This window comes from Elephantulus edwardii, unplaced genomic scaffold, assembly GCF_000299155.1.
Source record: "Elephantulus edwardii isolate Elephantulus edwardi_28Jun2011 unplaced genomic scaffold, EleEdw1.0 scaffold00086, whole genome shotgun sequence".
NCBI classification, from domain to species: domain Eukaryota; kingdom Metazoa; phylum Chordata; class Mammalia; order Macroscelidea; family Macroscelididae; genus Elephantulus; species Elephantulus edwardii.
Genome location: NW_006399836.1, coordinates 490,704 through 504,061, shown reverse-complemented (window position 1 = coordinate 504,061; position 13,358 = coordinate 490,704). Strand labels below are relative to the sequence as shown.

General features: G+C 47.3%; 1 protein-coding gene across 1 annotated transcript in view; it reads right to left on the bottom strand.

Annotated features, from left to right (window-relative positions):
• The window catches only part of EFCAB6 (EF-hand calcium binding domain 6), a 415,417-nt gene that overhangs the window by 88,583 nt on the left and 313,476 nt on the right, over positions 1-13,358 (bottom strand). The window contains exons 21-22 of the mRNA XM_006890171.1: positions 8,570-8,758; positions 2,362-2,517 (exon numbers count right to left, since the gene is read on the bottom strand). Of these exons, the coding sequence (XP_006890233.1) occupies positions 2,362-2,517; positions 8,570-8,758 (345 nt within the window). The remainder of the gene's footprint in view (positions 1-2,361; positions 2,518-8,569; positions 8,759-13,358) is intronic.

The following is a 13,358-nucleotide window of genomic DNA, read 5'->3' as shown; positions in this document are numbered from 1 at the left end:
TTCCTTGTGCTTTGGCTTCTCTACGCTCCAGTGCAATCTTCAGAGTTTCTTCTGACATCCATTTTGGTCTTTTCTTCCTCTTCTGTCTTTGTAATGACTGTTTACACTCTTCCTGAATGATATCTTTGACATCCTCCCACAACAAAATACTATAATCAAATGTAGAGAAAACGGCAGTTAGAAAATCAAAAGAGGAGAACACATTTGGCATTTCTCAAGCTGAAAGATCTGAGGAACAAATTCAAGCCTCCAATTGCAGTACTGAAGGATTCTACAGGCAAAATATGAAATGATGCAGGAACCATCAAAAGAAGACTTAAGGAACACACAGAATCTCCGTATCAAAAAGAATTGGTTGATGCTGACACATTTCAGGAAGGAGATATGGTCAAGAACCAGTGGTAATGAAGAAAGAAGTTAAAGCTTCACTGAAGATACTGGAAAAACAAAATAAAACTCTAGGAATTAATGGGATACCAAATGACATGTTTCAGCAAATAGATGCAGTTCTGCATGTGCTCTATGCCAAGAAACCTGGAAAACAGTTAACTAGTCACCTGACTTTAAGATGATCTAAATAAAGATCTATATTTGTTCCCATTCCCCCATAAAAGATAATCCACTAGAACATGGAACAGTATCATTAATATATCATGCATGTAAAATTTTCTGAAGATTTTTGAAAAACAGTTAACCAGCAGGTAGACACAAAACTGTCAGAAATTCAAGCTGGATTCAGAAGAGGCCTTGCCACCTTGCCACCAGAAATATCATTGTTGATGTCAGATGGTTTTTAGGTGAAAGCAGAGAATACCAGAAAGATGTTCACTTGTAATTGACTATTTAAAGGCACTTGACTGTGTGAATCATAACAATTATGGCTAAGAGTTAGAAGAAGGGGAATCTCAAAACACTACTGTGCTCATTTTAACCTATGCCTTGGCAAAATGGTTTAAAACCAAGCAAAGTGTGCACTGGGGCTGTAACCTTTTTCTATACCTATATAATCTGTACATTGAACAAATCATTTGAGAATTTGTACTATATGAAGAACAACATGGCACCAGGATTGGAAGACGACTCATCAACAACCAGCGTTATGCAAATGATAAAACCTTGCTTGCAGAAAGTGACAAAGACGTGAAAGTCCTTGCTACTGAAGATTCAAGACTGCAGGTTTCAATGTGGATCACATATAAACAACCCCCCCCCCCAAACTCCTCACTAGAGGGCCAACAAGCAACATCAGGGAGAAAAGATTGAAGTTGTCAGGGATGTCATTTTGCCTGGACTCACACCCGTGGTGACAGCCATCACGAAGCCAGCAGCTGTGCTGCCCTGGGACAGTCTGCTGTCAAGGCCCTCTCCAACGATGGCAGGTCAAGACCAAGGTGCCCCGGACCCAAGCCATGGTGTTTTCAATAGCTTCCTGAAAGTTGGCTAATGAACAAGGATGACAGAGGAAGGAGTGAGGCCTTTGAATTGTGGTGTTGGTGAAGAGTATGTCTCACGACAGCCAAAAGAACAAATGAGTCTGTCTTGGAGGGCCTCCTTGGAGAGAGGACGGTTAACCTTTGACTCACATACTTCGGGCATGTTTTCAAGAGACACTAGTTCTTGGAAAAAGGCACATTGGGAGAGATGGCAGGCCAGAGACTGAGGCTGGCCGTCAACAAGGTGGGTCTGCTGCGGAGACTGTACCAAGAGGCTCGGGCGTAGCAGCGGTGTGAGGACGGCACAGGACAGGGCACGTGTGGCCCTGCTGTGCACAGGGCTGTCATGCGCTGTGGTTGACTCCATGGCACCGAACAACAGTCATAACAACAGGACAGTGGACATTACTGCCCTGGCGAAGGAGAGTGAGGTGCTAGCGGGCAGTGGCTGCAGTTCCCGGAAACAGTGCCTGTCAAAGCCGTCTGGGTCCTGACAAACCACATGAGTTACCTGGTTCAAAGCAAAACTTGATTTAGAAAATGCTGGAGTCGAGAACAGTCAGGCATCTGCCCAGTTTTGTCTTTTCTTTTGGTTAATTCTTAGCATTACAGCAAAGTGACTGTGGACGTTACTGGCATCAAAGGTTATTTGAGAGGACACAGAATCAGAAGCCCAAGCGGCTAGGCAGCACCTCCCCCCACCCCCAATATTGTAAGGGAAACACACTTGCTGGTGTGAGCCCTGATCCACGGCAAGCCCACGCGTGCAGACGGCTGCTTCATGGGGCTGTCATACCTGGCGCCTTTTGGAGCAGATCTCCAGGCTTTGTTCCCCCTGGTGCCTCTGGTGGATTTGAACCACCAACCTTTTAGTCTGCAGTCTCATGCCTAACCATCCGCACCACCCCAGGATGCCAGAGCAGAGAACCTGCTGAGAAGTTCCGCCAGCTCCTCGTCTTTGAGGGGGCACCCGCACTCCCGCAGGGCCTTCTGCAGCTTGCCCAGGGGCACACAGCCGCTTCTGCACAGGTCCAACTCCATCACCGCTCTGCTCACGTCCTGGAAATGGTCCTTGAGCTTGTCCCTGGAAGACAGACCAAGACAGAATAGGTCCTTTAAAACAGGTGGGGCTTCCCGATTGTTCTGGTTTGAGGGCCTGGTGGTTCATCTAAGTAAGAGGAACCGTGGAGGGGGTCTGGCAGCCTCAGTGTGTCCTGCTTAGCTGAGAGGATTCCCGAGAAGGTGATGGAGTTGCCTCATGGCCATTTCATTATTAGCATCGCTAGGAAGAGCACATTAGAGAAACACCAGCCTCGCCCCGTGAGGAGGACTGGGGCTTTGAAGCTGGCAGTGTGACGGGTAAGAAGAAGAGATGTTACAGGCACGTGAGATCCACAGGCGTTCTCTCAAAGCGCCCTCGTAGAGGACCGGTCACAGGCCAGCTCCTGGGGTAACCATCAGGGAATCACGTGGGCACGAGCCCCAGCTCCTGGGGAACTCCATCCCAGCAGCGAGAGACCAGCATCTTTGCTGGTCCATGACGTGGTGGGCGGCTAAGGAAAGGCCGGGGGGTTCAAGTTCACCACCCTCTCTGTGGGAGAAGTATGAGGCCGTCTCCTCCCAGTAAAACGTACAGTCTGGAACAAAACTCACCCTGTGGCTCAGCTTCCAGCAAAAATAGACAGGCCTCCAGGTGACCAGTAACATCAGTGAGGCCAAGAACACTCTCTTCTTAGAAAAACCAACCACATTAGGTCACAAGAAGGGCACTTGCCCAAGGATAAGTCTCTGAAGGCGGGAAGGGGTAGGATAGAAGGGTTAATGTACATCAGAATTACAGGGAGGGAGTTGGTTTTCATGCCACTGAGTGGGCTATGACTCACAGTGACCCTATAAACAGCAGCTCTGAGCCTTGGCCTATCCTGAGCCAATCTCACCAACGCTGCCACAACTGACCCCATTGCCACACAGTCAGTGGGGTCAGTCCATCTCCTCCAGGGCCGCCTTCTCTTATACTGACCTTCTACCCTTCCAAGCAGGATGACCATCAACCCTACCACTCCAAAGACCGGTCCCTTCTGGTGATGTGTCCAAAGTATATGAAACAGAGTTTCAAAACCTTTGCCTCCAAGAAGCATCTTGGTATCACCCTTTCAGGACAGACTTGTTTGTCCTCTTGGCAGTCCGCGGTATGTTCTTTGACACTACAACTCAAAAATGGATTCCTCTTCTGTCATCCTTATTCACTGTCCAGCTCTCAGATGCACAGCAGTTAATTGCGAAGACCACGGCCTGGATTAGGTGCACTCTGGTCTTTAGACTCACGTCATTGTTACCAGAGCAGCTTGAACTCCTTCTTCTATGACTATCGGCCATAAGCTACTTGATTCTATGCTGCTTCTGAAATGGTTCTATGTCGGCCAATATTACCCGGCAAAGCGACTTCATGTATTCCTTCCATCTTCTTTGGATGCTTCCTGGAACATTCAATATCTTGCGCACAGCATCTTTCAGGATTGCAACTCGGGGAATAAATCTGTCCTTCAGTTCCTCCAGCTTGACAAATGCTGAGCAAGTTTGTCCCTTTCGATTTTCTGATTCCAACTCTTTGCAAGTTTTGTTGTTATACTTTGCTTTGTCTTCACAAGCTGCCCTTTGAAATCTTCTGTTCAGCTCTTTAACTTTACCATTTCTTCCCTTTTTTTCTGGCCTACCAGGTTTCAGCGGGACTTTTAGACTTAGGCACTTGTTGTTATTTGCTGTTGAGCCACTTGGGACTCACTGCGAGCCTATGTACAATAGCTCTGAACCCTGGTCTGTCCTGAGCCAGCCCCCTGTCTCTGACACATCTACCCACATTGTCTCAGTCACTGTGTCAAACCATCTCATCCTGCATCTTTCTCTCCTGTGCTGTCTCTCCGCCCTTCCAAGCATGATGTCCTTCTCCAAGGCTTGTCCCTTCCTGGTAACATGCCTAAAGTATGTGAGATGGAGCTTCAAGATAGTTGCCTCCAAGGAGCACTTGGCTTCACCCTCTCCAGGGCAGACCTGTTTGTTCCTTTGGTATGTTCAATACTCTTCTCTAGCATCACAGCTCAAGGGCATCAATTCTTCTTCTGTCAACCATATTCATAATCTAGCTTTCTGATATGTAGCAAGTAATTGAGAAGACCATGGCCTAGATCAGGTGTATCTTAGATTTTAGACTGACATTGTTGCTCTTCAGCACTCTGGAGAGGTCCCTCACAGCACATTTTCCCAAAGCAATTAGTCTTTTGATTTCCTGGCTGCTGGTACCAAGAGTGTTGATTGTGGAATCGAGTAAATGGAAATTGTTAACAATCTCAATCTCTTCTCTGTCTACTGTGATGCTGCCAATTGGCCCAGTGGTGAGGTGATCTACTGAAGATCGGCTCATGGAAACTCTGTGGGTCAGTAGGGTCCAACCATAAGGGCGGTCTGGAGATGTCACAGCCTTTCCACGGAGCATGCAGTCACCTCGTGTCTGTGGCCACTCTAATGGCAGCTGACAACCACCACCCACTGCACTATGTGCTTTGTTTTCTCTGTGGTTTTGTGAACAGAGAGGGAACAGAAGAGCAGAAGAGTGAAATCACAGCATGGGTATTGTAATTATTGTCAGCCAACATGCGTATGAATGGCTGAATGTTAAGGCAATTTTCTTGGTAAACTTACATTCAAGTTACACACACACACACACACACACACACACACACACACTCTCTCGGAAAACTGATATAGGGTCAGGAGAAGGACAAACCACAAAGAGAAGATAAAAATACACTGTACAGTAAGCAGTTTTCTCAGATCCTTGTGTGCACAGTGATGTCACTTTAAGGACTAAGGTGCACCTGACCCAAGTCAAGGTCTTTCTTTTTTTAATGGTGGTTTTCATCCTGAAGTTTTTATTATTATTATTGTTGTTTGTTGTTGTTGTTATGTGCTGTCGAGTCATTTGCGACTCATAGCGACCCTATGCACAACAGCCCTAAACCCTGCTCTATCCTGTGCCAATCTCATTGCCTCTGACACACCCATCCCGATTACCCCAGTCACTGAATCAATCTACCTCATAGAGGGTCTTCCCCTCCTGCGCTGTCCCTCTACTCTATCCAGCATGATGTCCCTCTCTAAAGACCTGTCTCTCCTTACAACATGTCCAAAGTATGTCAGACGAAGCCCCAGAATCCTTGCCTCCAAGGAACAGCCTGGTTTAACCCTCTCCAGGATTAATCTGTTTGTTTTCTTGGCAGTCCATGGTACATTCAATACTCTTCTCCAGCACCACAGCTCAAAGGCGTCAATTCTCCTTCTATCCTCCCTAGTCATTGTCCAGCTCTCTGATGCATAACAAGTGATTGCAAAAACCATGGCCTGTATCAGGCGCACCTTAGTCTCCAGAGAGACACCATTGCTCCTGAGTACTTTAGAGAGGTCCCTAACAGCAGACTTTCCCATCGCAATACGTTTTTTAATTTCCTGGCTGCTGGTGCCAAGAGTGTTGACTGTGGAGCCGAGCAAACTGAAGCTGTGAACAATCTCAATCTCTTCGCCATCCATCCTGATGCTACCGATTTTATTAATTTTAATGAAAATTTACAGAGACTGGATTTCCATTCATTTATTGTTGCACTTTTCTCCCTGCCCACCCCTCCCCCATTTCACTCCTCTCTTTGAAAAGTAAAAGAACAATTCTTTCATTCAGAATGGCCTTATCTGTATGTGAAGGATGGCGACAGCTAAGGAAGACCAGAGAACTGTCGCCTTTACATCGTGGTGGTGGTGAAGAAGACCGAACACAGCATAGTCTCCAAAAACCACACGAATCTGACTGGAAGTGCAGCCGGGTGCCCGAGAAAGGTGAGGAGGGAGAGATGGTGCCTCAGGGACTGTGGACACGTTCTCAGAAGAGACAGGCCTGGAGGAGGACCTCGTGCTTGAGGAAGTAAAGAGTCGGAGGGAAAGAGGAAGAGCCGCGCCGGGATGCAGTGCCACAGTGGCCCCAACAGTGATCCCGACCCAGCAGCGACCGTGAGGGCGTGTCAGGGCCCAGAAGTGCACTCGGCTGTGTGTGGGGCTGCTGGGAGTCGGAGCCACCCCACAGCACCTCACAACAACAACAGCTGATCAACCAAGGCCCGCGTTGTCTCCTCACACACACCCTTGCACGTGTTCCCAGCAAGCCTGTGGGGGGATGGAATCATCACTCCTGTTTTATAGACCTCAGCCTTTGGAAGGGGTCTCTCCCAGAACAAATCAGGGGGGATGCACGGGGAGGGGCGGCGGACACCAGTGGGTAATGGGCCGTCCTCGCCTGGGAGACACACGCCGCTTCCCTCTAGGTTTAAGGCACATTTGATTTGCATGATCTGGTACGTATTTTTTACTGCTGTTTCACACACTCCATCCTGTGCCTTCAGGCTCTGTGATGGGGGGTGGGGTTAAGGCATAACTCAAGGATGAGTGTGATCTGATTTCTTTTCAGTTCCATCTGTGTCTTCAGCGTTCTCATTTCCTTTGGGGATTACTGAGCAGAAGTCCATTCATTCCTTCCCTGTGCATGCATTCATTCACGCAGGTGTCTGCGAGGGGTGCCGGGCAGAGAGCGGAACCCCACAGGCAGGTCACAGACACACAGATGGGGGTCTGCAGCACGGGCTGGCCAGAGCTGGCGCAGGCGCAGGTGCAGAGGGTGTTGATGGGCATCTCCTGAACTCTGAGCCTGTCTGATGTCCTGTCGGAGCCCAAGAAAGCCTGCCCCGTTGCTTTTCAGTCGTATCATACGCAGCAAACAACACGGCAGGCTGCTGAATGAGCATGTCAGCTAATGATTAATGAGAGGTCAGTGGTTCGAATCGACCAGCCTTTCCTGCTGTCACTATCCACAGCCTGGGACACTCAATGGGCAGTCACCTCGAGCTGGACTCCACTCTGTGGCAGCGGGGGTTGGATATGCCAGAGAGTAAAACGTTACTACCAGGGAGACACATACCCCTCAAAACAAACAACCATGCCAGACAAACAGGGCAGCATTTGCCCCCCCCCAAAAAAAACCAGTCTTTTGAAGGGGAGATAGGAAGGGGGAAAGAAGGGTGAATGGAAACAGGGGGCCTCGGGAGGAAGAGGGAAGCCCGCTGTTAACACTGAGGGACCGGCAGCCAATGTCTGCTTGTTGAGGCCGAGGAGGGTCCAAGAACACGCAGCGCAGACAGACAAGAAGCCTGGAATGTGTGAGAACCAGGCTCTGAATGTGTGCGGCTGGGCAAAGTGGGCAAGGCCTCAGGTTCCAGCTGCCCACACCTCCTGGGCTTGGTGCACATCTCCAGGCTCTGTGGCAGAGGGCGCATGTAACAGGTCAGTGGCTTCCAGCTGTCCATACCTCCTGGGCTTGGTGCACATCTCCAGGCTCTGTGGCAGAGAGCGCATGTAGCAGGTCAGTGGCTTCCAGCTGTCCACGCCTCCTGGACTTGGTGCACAGCCCCAGGCTCTGCGGCAGAGAGCATATGTAGCAGGTTCACGGCACTGTGCCAGCATTGGAGGTTCTGTTTTAGTATCTGTGCTGTCAGACAGCAGCCGGGTCCTCCACCATCTGCCAAGCGAGGTGCACTATTCACCTGAAGTGGGCGCCTCTCTCGTGGTCTGAACCCACCTGCGACTCACTGGGAGAAAGATGGGTGATCTCCTTTCCTGTGTGATTCACAGCCTTCGGAACCCTCTGGAAGGTCAGCCACAAATCGGTTCTGACTTGGCGGCAATGGCTACCCACCTGGCAGCGTGCTTTCCTGTGGTGCCAGGAGTGGACACTGGAAGTTGTGCCACCAGAATTTCAAATGCCAGCAGCTTTCAGCAGCACTTACAGGCTAAGGCCGAGTAGGAACAGAGGCCTGGCACTCTACCTCTGAAAATTAGCCCAAGGAAGCCCTCCGGGTCAGAGCAGAGTGCAGTCTGGCCTGGTGCTGGGAGGCCCTTGGAGTGTCACTGCTGTGACTATGGAGTGGAGGAGACAGCGAGGTGAGCATGGCCAGGGCTGGGCACCACTCCCCTCTGTTGTAAGTGGGGTGGCCAGGACTGAGGGGCAACTCAACGTCAACCGGCTCTGACAAGGGCAGACTCACCTGTTGGTCTTGTCTGCGTTCTGCCGCAGCTCCCTGACCTCCTCTTGCATCTGCTCTGGCTTGGTGAAGTGACCCATGAAGTTGAAGTGGTCCTCAGCGTAGGGCCGGTGAGCCTCGGGTGAATAGTCAATGCCCAGTTTCTGCAGAAATCCTTGGTGTGTGATGTATCCTTTTCCCTCAGGGTCATACCTTTAAAGCAAGGGGAGATTCCGTCAGTGACCACGGGGTGTGCTGCGGGCTTGGGCACTCTCTCCAGGACTTGGGAAGAAACGCATAAGCTCTGCCACTGCTCATAGGCTCTGGAGCCTCCAGGACTGGCTTCTACCTGGGAGAGTCTGGAATGTGGGTTCTGGGGCCTGATCCAGACCTGGTCAGAGGCAGGTCTCAACCAGGCCTGAGCCTCAGGGACTCAGAGGGACCTTCAAGGTGGAAATGCACTGTGGTCAAAAAGTCACATGACGAGTGCACGGGGCAAAACTGCTGCAAAGGACTCTTCAAGGTGCTACAGAGCGAGATGTCATGTGGAGGACGAAGGTGCGCCTGGCCCAGGCAGGTGCTCTCAGTCACCTCACATACATGTTGTGGCTGGTTGATGAACAAGGAAGACTGAAAAATGAAGTACTGGTGAAGAACACTGAAGACACAGGGATTTCTAGGAGCGCAAACAAACCAGTGTGTAGAGAAGTACAGCCAGGTGCTTCCTGAAGTGAGGATGGGGAGAGCTAGTCCTCGGGTGTGTTAGCGGGAGGACCCAGTCCTTGGAGAAGGATGCGTGTTAGTGAAGTAGCGGTCAGTGCAGGAGAGAGGAAGGGCCTCAACGAGATGGACGGACAGCCAGGCTGCACCCACCGGCCGCACACAGCAGTGACTGTGAGGACACTAAGGGAGCGGCCAGGGTATCCTTCTGTTGTACATCGGGTCACCAGGAGTCAGAACTTCCCTAAGGAACCCGACAGCAACAACCAAGAGAACAGTCACCGCGGGGGAGGCCTCCCCAAGAAAAAGCAGCAGGATTCACCCTCCTAGCTCTGGATTAAAAATGAGCTTGACTCTAAAGAAAGAACATCAGCCCCTCCACTCATCCCCTCCGCGCGCAACCACTGTGCCAAGATGTGGAGAGCTCTTCCCAAAGCATCTGCCGCCTTCAGACCTCACAGACAAGCACCCAGAACCAAGAACAGTAAAGCTTCCCACATTCTCTTCAACAAGATGCCAGTTACACACCTTGAGTCAGTGGGACTAGGAAGGGAAACAAAAACAAGGATTCTGATCTTCAGTTTAAAAAGCCACAATGGAGGGGTTTTTATATTTTAATATTGTTCAACTGGAATAGAATTTCTTCAATGAAATAGCGAAGGCAAATTGCCAATTTTCTTTAATGGGGTGGGGGGGCATAAGGGTTTCTTTTTAGAGACAGATTCTGCTCCTGATCTGATCCATAGAAATGGCAGCTACAGCCCACCAGGCTAGGGTGAGATCTGAGGAGGAGTGTGGATAGAAGTGGGCCTTGTCCCCCTCCATCCCACACTGGATAGAGAGAGTGCAGCTGTCTGCAGGGGGAAGGTGGTCTCTGGCTGCTGTGCTCACCAGCGCCTTCAACGACAATCACAAACCTTAGAAGGGGCAGGCAGAACTCAGGTGAGATTCCTGCAAGGCTGCCCTGCAGCCCAGAGAGACATTTAGGACTCAGGAAAGGGGAGCTTTCCCTCCGCACAAGCACAGAAAGGACTCCTGGTGGAGTGCACTGTCCTTTCTTATAAAAGGAATCCTTTAAATATGCAGCTAATAAATAACATCATAGAGATAAAGAACTGTTAACTATCTATGCAGACACAATAGAAAAGGCCTAACACATACCAGGAAAAACTTCACATAATATCAAGAAAGCAGTAGGAACTTTCAAACATTGTGGAAAAACAAAATAAGCCTTCTCCTAAAAAAAGCAGAGCATACAGCAGACCCAATGAATATCCCAGAAGAAGAGATGCAAAAGAAATATACTGACACGGAGTCACATGAACAGGAATAAGGTACAAATGATGGAAGAAGGAATAGAAGCCATAAATGAAGTGAATACCCCAGTAACAGGGAACCGGAAGAAACACAATGATGGGAAGCTATATGAACAACTATAGAAGAAGGTGGAAATGATGGAAGGAAGAATAGAAGCCACAAATAAGGCAAATGCCTCAGAGACTGGGAGCCAGAAGATGTGTAGGAACATGAGCAACTATGGAAAAAATCACAAAAAATGGAAGAAAGAATTGAAATGATAAATAAAGAGGGTACAAGAACTAAACAAACAAACAAGCAAACAAAAAAAAACCCTACAGAAAATAACAGAAATACATGAAAATGCAATCCAGAATATCAATACTGAAATGACAGAAGTTTCCAACATGCTGGTGAGACAAAAAAGTAAAACAGAAGAGATGGACCAGAGAGCTAGTGAGCTGGAAGACAAGAGCTACAATGGGAACATACTAGAAGAGAAAACAGAGATAAGGAAGGAAAATAAAGAAAACATTAGAATCATGTGGGATGACCCCAAAAGGAACAAGATCTATATGAATGAAATTCAGAATATGAGGAGGGGGGAAAAATACCCACTGAGAAAATTGTGGAAGAGGTACTAGAATAAAACTTTCCAGGTATTATAAAGAACAAGGAAATCCACATCCAAGAAGCTTAGCTTAGTGAACCCCAAATAGACTAGACCCCAAGAAAAACATAGTAGTCAAACTATCCAAATTAAAATATAAAGATGGAACCCTAAAAGCATGTGAGAAAAACAAAGACTTACTTACAAAAGAGAACCAATTAGACTAAGTTCTAATTTCTCAGCAGAAACCATGCTAGCAAGAAGACAATGGGATGGCATATATAGAAAGTTCAAAGAAAACAATTACCAATGGAGGATCCTGTACCCAGCAAAGCTGTTCATCAGATACGAATAAAAAATTGGGTCATATGCACAAAACTAGGAACTTAAGGGATCTGTGAAAACAAAACCAATTCTGTGAGAAATTCTAAGGGAGGTCTTTCACACAGAGATGCCAAAGAAAAGTGGATGGACCACAGTAACCAGAAACAACAGAAAAAGAAACAGAAAAATGGTAGTGCTAGAATCTGGCCTGTCAATAATCACAGTTAATGTGAATGGACCAAATATACCAATGAAGAGGAAAAGAGTAGCAGAATGGATTAAAAAAGCAAAGTCAATCAGTATGTTACCTAGAAGGGACACATCTAACAAATGAGGAAAAAAACGAAAACAATCAAAGGGTAGAAAGCATATACAAAGCAAATGGCACCCACAAGAAAAGCAGGAGTGGCAATACTAATTTCTGAAAAAATGGACTTCAGGGTGAAAACCACCATAAGAGATAAGGAAGGTCACTATATAATGATTAAAGGCATAATAGAAGACATAACCTTAGTCAACATCTATGCATCAAATTATATGAAAAATACATAAAACAGTGGTTAACAGATGTGAAGAAGGAAATAGACAACATCACAATAGTGGTAGGAGACTAAGGATAGGTCAACTCAAAAGAAACTTAAAGATAGAGAAGATCTAAACTATGTTGTTGTTGTTATGTACCATCAAGTGATCTGTGACTCACAGTGACCCTGTGTATAGCAGCTCTGAGCCCCGCCCTATTCCGAGCCAGTCTTACTGACTCCAACACACCTACCCCATTACCCAAGTTATGGTATCTATCCATCTCATCTGGGGTTTCCCTCTCCTGTGCTGTCTGTCCACCCTTCCAAACACAATATACTTCTCCAAGGAGTGGCCCCTCCTGGCCATGTGTCCTAAGTATGTGAGATGGAGCGTCAAAACCCTTGCTTCCTATGAGTCAACAAAACCTTGTGGATGTATTCATAGTACTGCACTGAACCACAATTCATTTCACTTTCTTCTCAAGTGCACAAGGCATATTCTTCAAGGTTGATCACATATTAGGACACACAGTAAGCCTCTACAAATTAAAAACACACACACAACCAAAAACTGATGTAATACAAAGCATCTTCCTAGACCACAATGACATAAAACTAGAAATTAATGACAAGAGAGCACAGCTTACAAAACCACCACGTGGAAGCTAAATAACATACTGAGGATACAGAAGCAATAAAATAAAGGAAATAAAAAAGTTCCTTGAAACACATGATACTGAAAGTACAACATGCCAAAACATCTGCGATGAAGCTAAGGCAGTCCTAAGAGGGCAATTCATAGCAATAGGCTAACACATAAAAAGGATGAATGAAGCAAAATTAATGACCTAACATAACACCTCTATCATATAGAGAAAGAACAACAATGTAACCCCATGGCCTTTGGAAGAAAAGAAATAATAAGGACAAGGGCTGAAATCAATGAGATAGAAAACAGAAACACAGCTGAAACCATCAACAAGACCAGGATCTGGTTGTTCAAAAGGGTCAATAAAATAGACAAAGTACTGGCAAACTTAACAAAAGCACAGAACACACAAATAACTCAAATAAGAAATGACAGAGGTGTCATCACAACAGGACTAGATGAAATTAAATCAATAATATTGGAATATTATAAAAGGCAGAGCAGATTATCCGAGAGTCTGGGTTCTATGAGGAGATGCGTGGCATTAGGATTGGTGGAAGATCTAGCAACAATCTGCATTATGCAGATGACACAACCTTGCTCGCTGAAACTGAGGAGGACCTCATGCACTTACTGCAGAGGGTCAAGGACTGCAGCCTTCAGTATGGACTGAGGCTCAATGTCAAGAAG